The sequence below is a fragment of the Eriocheir sinensis genome, chromosome 17 (genome assembly GCF_024679095.1).
Source record: "Eriocheir sinensis breed Jianghai 21 chromosome 17, ASM2467909v1, whole genome shotgun sequence".
Classification (NCBI taxonomy): Eukaryota; Metazoa; Arthropoda; class Malacostraca; order Decapoda; family Varunidae; genus Eriocheir; species Eriocheir sinensis.
In genome coordinates this window covers 9,885,571-9,893,411 of record NC_066525.1, presented here as the reverse complement: position 1 = coordinate 9,893,411, position 7,841 = coordinate 9,885,571, and the positions used below count along the sequence as shown (strand labels likewise).

The 7,841-nt window shown below is 44.4% G+C and overlaps 1 protein-coding gene across 1 annotated transcript; it reads right to left on the bottom strand.

Moving 5' to 3' along the window:
* Positions 1 to 1,429: 1,429 nt before the first annotated feature.
* LOC127000095 (uncharacterized) lies at positions 1,430 to 2,490 on the bottom strand. Its single transcript, XM_050863519.1, has one exon. It carries the CDS (start codon positions 2,404 to 2,406, stop codon positions 1,771 to 1,773), a length of 636 nt encoding a protein of 211 aa, XP_050719476.1. The 5' UTR covers positions 2,407 to 2,490; the 3' UTR covers positions 1,430 to 1,770.
* Positions 2,491 to 7,841: the final 5,351 nt, after the last annotated feature.

Genomic DNA, 7,841 nt, shown 5'->3' with positions numbered 1-7,841 from the left:
AATCATCTTCAAAGAGACAGCAATTATAACAACAGCTTCAACAATTCTGCCACTACTGATTTTTTAAAAATAGTGTGCATGAAAAATAAAGTCACTCCCTTGTTACGGTAAGCCATCTTTTGAGAATGAAGGTGTGTATGATCGTTGTACGTCTGGCAGGGAAGTGACGCGCTGCCAGTCGGCACCATGGTCTGCACGGCACCGCCAGCGGTGATGGTGCCGTCGCTGACGTGGATTGCCACTTACTACCTCTTACTTAATTACTGTACATTCCTGATCTAATGTATAAGTGTGTTCATTGGGCATTGTTGTTGGTTTATATTCACATGTCAGCGCTAACGAACAACAACAGTGTGGAAATGCTTATCTATCTGCCCTTTGTCTCACCGTATGCTCCACTGAGGCGAAAACGTATGTTGAATTTATTCTCATACGTTTACTTGTATTATTGCATCACGCTTCATGCACGTGTAACATGTTGGGGCCCGGTGACTGGTGACGCCCATGAGTATTACCACACACAGCGTCACTTTCCTTTTGCACTGCCGTGATGATGAGTAACAGATACCAGAGAAAGGGCGGGAGAGCGCGCTTGGTACAGATTTACCCCCTACCCCAAAACCTGCCTGGCGGTCTCTCGACTAATATGATGATTTAAAGACACATCTCAGAAACAGACTGAGTTGTTGAGTGTGCATTATTGATCAGATAATACCATTTTCCTGTCACCAAGGCAAAAATTAAAGAGTATCGATGTGTTCCGTTCACAGGTTTGAAGGATGTCGATTTTTTGTTGTTAACTGTTATCAAAAGTGTTATCAAGTGTTAGCGACTGTCTCACTGGGCAAACATTCGTGGCCCATCTGAGAGGTGATCCCATAGCAATGTCCAGCACACCAGCTAGAGTCACCATGGCATGCAAGCGTGCCAGCGTAGCTCCGTAGCTCCGTAGTGGTGAGGAGTGCACGGGCAGTATGGGGAAATTGCCATAGCCCGACGCCTTTATAATGTGGTGCAAAACGTTTCGTGTGTATGTGCGTGAGAGAGAGAGAGAGAGAGAGAGAGAGAGAGATATATATATATATATATATATATATATATATATATATATATATATATATATATATATATATATATATATATATATATATATATATATATATATATATATATATATATATATATATACACACACACACACACACACACACACACACACACACATGAGCTTAAATGATTGATACATTAACTCACACACACAAACACACACACACTATCTATCGATATATTACTCGTATAATAGTCATCACCAACCTAAGTAATGCTAAGACAACTCTACCGATCAAAGAAAACACCTTAATGAACGTGTGTAATGCCGTTACTATTACTTATTTTACTAAAGTGGAAGTAGAATGATAAGGTTTGTAAATGACATCTCACTCTTTATTATTCTGTGAAAAATATAGTAGAGATAAAAGGAATTGTAATCACAAGAATCAGTATTTATTGTGATTTTCCATGCCTCCGTTGAGGAACCAACAATTTCTTTCTGTTGACATCAGAAGTGAGGCCAAGATCTTGTTTTTACAAAGGCAGCAACAGATTTGTTGGCAGAGTTGATAGCAATTCCAGGTACATTTTTTTACACTGTTGTTGAGCTGTTACTAGACCTTGGTGTAAACAACTTTATTCCTAGAAGTAGACTTGTTATTATGACACATATCAAATATACTTCACTAATCTAATTCGAGAGAGTGACAAACTCTCTTGCTACTCCCACTCGTCATAGTCCTTCACGGCCTCCTGTACCTGTACGAACTCGTCGACGCTCTGAGCCACGGCAGTGGGCAGAAGCTCCCGGTAGTGTCCGAGGTTGTCTTTGTTATTACTGACGGTGAGGTGGCTCAGAGCCATGAGGGAGGGCGGGGTGTGCCACCGGGCGGGTGGGCAACGCTCAAACACACTACGCCCCTCCACCAGGTAGCCGTCTTGCGCCAGCGACTGGTAAAACAGTTCTTCATTCCACAGCTTGGTGGTGATGACCTTGGTGAAAAGACTGGCGCTGTAGCTCACGTAGATCTGCCCTCCACCTTGGCACTCGAAGCCCTCAAAGTAACAACTGCAGCTCAATTCCACAAATAAATATCGATCCTTGTACTCGACGCGCGTCACCAGCTCGAAGATGTGGTCCTCACTTTTGTAAATGTGGTAGAGGCGATCGACACACTGCAGACTTATATTGAACTCTTGCAGCTCTCCAGGTGCCCAGAGACTCACTTCCCTCGGTGATGTTCTCCGGTCGAACAGGTACTGATGGCAAATCGCTCTTCCCACAGTTGTGTTCATGGCCTCGGCGTCCGCCACTTCAGGAACAAGAGTGTGGAAGTCCAAGTGAGTTGTGGGCATGGCCGGGACACGACGAGGAGGTGATCAGCCCCCTGAATTTGCACTTATATACCGAGTAATCGAGACAGGACCCGATCCTGTATACTAGACTGAGAGCTGCGGCGATGACGACAGAGCCTGCAGAGTTGCCACTTTGGGCATATATATATATATATATATATATATATATATATATATATATATATATATATATATATATATATATATATATATATATATATATATATATATATATATATATATATATATATATATATATATATATATATATATATATATATATATATATATATATATATATATATATATATATATATATATATATATATATATATATATATATATATATATATATATATATATATATATATATATATATATATATATATATATATATATATATATATATATATATATATATATATATATATATATATATATATATATATATATATATATATATATATATATATATATATATATATATATATATATATATATATATATATATATATATATATATATATATATATATATTTTGTCTAACGCTGACTGATTACATTTCGTTATTTTGAAAAATATTTTCATATTCTTTCGTGTAGGGTGAAAACGGTGTTCGAAAGATGAAAGGTCGCGTTTCTCAAGTGTAGCTATCGTATAACAAAAAAAGTGTCACCAGTAGACCATACTGTAATCTTGTTTTAATTGAATGACATTAAAAAATGATAAAGCTTTGTAAAATTATGGATAATAAAATTTAGAAACTTGTTTTTTCTGTAAAGGTTCTCCGTATGATGAGGAAACATGTTGAAAAAAAATGTTACGTATCAACAGTTCCGAACTTAAAACGTGCTTGTATACGTATGGGGTATAGCCTACATATGAAAGCCCGGCGCAGAGCTGAACGTCATTCATTCACCACCAGCCCGGCTGCGGGTGCGACTGCGGCTGTTGCTGCTTCTGCCTCCGCCGGTCTCGGTTCTCTGCAGGGAACTACGCAGGGAGATTGCTTTGCTGCCCACTCCTGAGGAGCCACCCCGCACCCTTGTCCTGGCCGTCGTCAGACATGGACCCATGGTCTCTCCGTGGAGGGCCCAGTATATCAGAGGAAAAAGCGCAGCACTCAGTCTGACACTGAGGCCACAACGTTGCTCTCCACCTGTCTCACAAGGTACTGTCATCACCCACTCTCAGCATTTAGCAACACACACACACACACACACACACACACACACACACACGAATACAGAGAGAGAGAGAGAGAGAGAGAGAGAGAGAGAGAGAGAGAGAGTTAAATGTCATTTTCATGTATCGGAAGAGCTTTTGGTCTTCAGATTGATATAATTTCGTTACATCATTGTTGAGATGTTATGTAGCAGTAAGGATCTGTTGCTAAATCTAAGCCGAAAGGCATTACCCATTTTTTTCATAATTTTATATTCATGTGTCAAATGCAAACGCGTTATATCCATCAGTGAGCTGTTTTACCATGTGTCCCCTCAAGCTGCTGCGACCTCTCAGCCCTACCGCCACACATACGTATTGTGTCGAACATGCGTCATCCATAATCAGTTAGGTTTCCTGTTTGTTTGTACATTAGTCTGTCCGTCTGTCAGTCTTTCAGTGTCTGTCTGCCGCTGTATCTGTGTGTGTGTATGTGTGTGAGTATGTGTGTGTGTGTGTGTGTGTGTGTGTGTGTGTTTGTTTGTTTGTTTGTTTGTTTGTTTGTTTCTGCTTATTTGTCTATTGCCAGTCTCTCTCTCTCTCTCTCTCTCTCTCTCTCTCTCTCTCTCTCTCTCTCTCTCTCTCTCTCTCTCTCTCTCTCTCTCTCTCTCTCTCTCTCTCCTCCTCCTCCTCCTCCTCCTCCTCTTCCTAGTCCTTCCCTCCTCCCATCATCTACCTTCTTGTATTCCTCCTCATCTCTCCCATCACCCACCTACCTTCACTGCCAGCATCCCCCAACCCCCCGTGTCCTGCCTCTTCACCCCCCCTCCCCCCTTCACCCCTCCCTTGTCTGATGGACGTGGGGCCGTAGATATGACGAGTGGCCCACCGGCTTAGGGAAATGTCGGATTCAATACCTTCCATCTTCCTGCTTCTCATATCCTCCCATCTTATCCCTCATCCGCGGCCTCCTCCTCCTCCTACTCCTCCTCTTCTCTCTCTCTCTCTCTCTCTCTCTCTCTCTCTCTCTCTCTCTCTCTCTCTCTCTCTCTCTCTCTCTTGCCCATCCTCCATCCCGTCTTTATTACTCTGCTCTGCTCTTTATCGCGTCTTTTATTATTTAGAGTGCCTTCTTCATACCAGCCTTGATTGCTGTGTATGTTGGCAGTATATCCCCAGTTTTATCTTCATCGTGGTTCTCACCCTCCTGCCTCTTGCTCCTCTCCTTCCCTCAAACCCTCCATCCTTCCCACCCTCCCTCCACCTTCACGGGCTTGAGTGTATACATTTATATATATACCTTTTTTCCCCCCCTTACTTTTCGTTCCTATGCTTTTTTCCTCTTACATTCCGCGTGTTGATGTTTTCCCTTTCTTTGGTTTCCTCTGGCTGATGTTACCGTGTTCGAGTCCCTCCTGGTTCCGTATCGAGCTGAACACATTATCTTATTATCTTCATGCATTTACACATTTACACCCGTGGCAGAAACTTGTCTATCTTCCCCTCTCGCTCCGTTTGAAGTGTAGTGTCCGTGCGTGCCAGCTGTGTTTGATGTACTGCGTTTTGCGGCCCCATGCGCATATCTCGTCGTTATTTTTTATTATGCTTTACCGAGGCTTGTCTTTAAGGCGCTGGGTGGGCAAAGCTGGTCGCCTCCCTCATGGTTTGTCCCCTTCTTGGGCTCTCCCGCTCCCCTCACACGTCCCGTCCTCTGGTGCTGAATTGAGTTGATCCCGCCTTGGACGTATTCTTCTTCCGTGTACATTACTTTTTTCCTCTTGTTCTTTCCCCTTTTTCTTTCTCTATTTTTTCGTGTTATTCTATTCCTGTGTACCTACTTTGCTTCTTCTATTCAATAAATATATTTTTTGGAACATTCAACTACTACTACTACTACTACTATTACTACTACTACTACTATTATCCCCCCACCACCAAAACCACAAAACCACCACAATATTCCACGGCCAACTCCTTCCTTTTCCTTTCGCTTCGCTTTCCTCCTCTTCCCACACACCTATAACACCTTCGTCTTCATCTTCTCCCTCCTCTTCTGCCTCTCCTTCCTCCTCCTGGCGGCGGCGGCGGATGAGGAGGATGAGGATGAGGAGGAGGAGGAGGCGTGGGTCTGGAGGTGGCAGCGGGGCGACTTGATGGACGGACGGCCGTAGAGATGACGAGTGGGCCGCCGGCTTAGGGAAATGGTCCGGGCGAGGCCATCTGTCTTCTTTATGACACCCATCTTCATTTTCATATCTCATATTTGCATTTTCACGTCTCCTGCGTACATCATGGTCGTTTATAGCTAATTAGGTCGTTATTTCCCTCCCGTAGGAGAGACGTAGGCACACATGTCATACTGGAGAGCGAGCGAGGAGGAAGGAAAGGAAAGGAAAGGAAAAGGACGCTGGGAGGGAAGGAGGGAGGGAGGGAGGGAGGAAGGTAAGCGGAGGAGGAATCGGGCTGTGGCTGTTTCGTCCGTAATGAACATTTTGACTTGGCTGTATATTCCTGGCTCCTCCTTCTCCTCCTCCTCCTCCTTCTATTCCTCTTCTTCCTTCTCTTCCTCATCTTCCACTTCATTCTCTTCTTCCTCCTGCTCTTACTGCACCTTCATTTGTTACTACGATTCGTGTTTTTGATAGGCGTCGTGAGTCCTTTCGCTTGTGTGTGTGTGTGTGTGTGTGTGTGTGTGTGTGTGTGTGTGTGTGTGTGTGTGTGTGCCTCGGCCTGAGTGAACTGCAGGGGGTAGTAGGCGAAGGGGGAGAGGTTCATGCTGTCCCTGGCGTGCTCTCCTCGTGGTCGCTGTAGCTTTGGCCGGATTGTTAAACACTTCCTCGCCCAAGCACACATATTTGACAAGACTTTGATAGGAGTTGTGGGCCTTTCCAGGGGTAGTTTAATAACCCTGGTTGTAGTTTGACCCTTCTTCTGTACCTTGAACCTAGAAAAAACACTCATTAGAACCCGACTGATCTCCGTTTTGGCCTTTTGAAATTGTTGATGTGAGGGACAGGGTCGTCTAAGAATACCAACCTTATTAGGGTCATATTCTTAAACCTTCTGGCTCCCAAGCACATACATTTAACAAGGCTCTCGTGGGATTTGCGGGCATTTCCAGGGGTAGTTTTATGACCCTGGTGGTAGTCTGACCCTTCGTCTGTACCGTGAACGTAAAGAAACACCCATGGAGCTGCGTTTGACCTCTTATTTTGCCTTTAGAAATGATGGATGCAAGAGAAGGGAGCGTCTAACAATACCGACCTTAAGTTAGTCCTCATCAGGGAGTCCAGGGTTGGTATTCCCAGACGCTTCTGCCTCTCATGTCTACTATTTCCAAAGGCCGGGAAAGAGATTAATCGGATACTAACGAGTGTTATTTTAGATTCATGGTACAGAAACTTTGTCAGGCTACCACCAGGGTCATAAAACTACACCTGGAAATGCCTAAAATCCTGCGAAAGTCTTGTCAAATAATTATATGTGCTGGGGCGTCGATCTGTTTAAGGATATGGTTCCAGGTTAGTATGAGTTTCTGTTCGAGATTTCTCCTTTATTCGTATTGAAGTTCGTGTCATGTTCACTACGTGTCTCCTCCTCGTCTATTCTTCACTCTCCTCGATTTCTTCAGATTTTTCTTTAGTATTGTTTTCCTTTTTTTGTTTGTTTCGCTGCCTCACCTTATTGATTACTGCCATTCATTCCGTTCAGGTTCTTATTCAGCTCCAGTGTTTTTGTCTCTGACCTAACCTCTCATTTACCCCCCCCCCCCGCCCTCCCTTCCCCTCACTCGCGCCTCCCCGTCCCCTCACTCGCCTCGACCCCCCTCCCCTGCCCCCCACCACCTTTCATTGTCAGTGTCTATGTAGAGAGGTTTGTTTTTGTCCTCTAGCTTTCTTTGACCTGACCTCCACCAGCATATCCTCCATCTCACCCTTCCTTTCCCTCCCCCCCCACGCCCCCCCTCCCCCCTGCCCCCCTCCCTCTTTCGTGTATGGCGGTTTGAGTAAGTTTATAAAGAGAGGTTTGACACAGCTGTGATAATGAGTGTCGTTAGTCCGTAATGGGCCCGTGGAGGAGGGGAACAGCACCTTCCGGAGGGGAGGGGAAATTCCCTTGGGTGGGACTGAAAGATGCGGCGGAGTTAGGAGAGGAGGTGGAGGAGCTGGGTGGTGGGGGGAGTGAGGGGAAGATGGCGAGGGAAGAACGCGGGGAGGGAGGAAGGAGAGGAGGCAGGGAGGGATTTCTGGAGTAAGAGGTATGGAGTTGAG

What these genes read in the sequence shown, in the direction of transcription:
- LOC127000095 (XM_050863519.1), bottom strand. Translation starts at nt 2,406, where the DNA reads ATGCCCACAACTCACTTGGACTTCCACACTCTTGTTCCTGAAGTGGCG.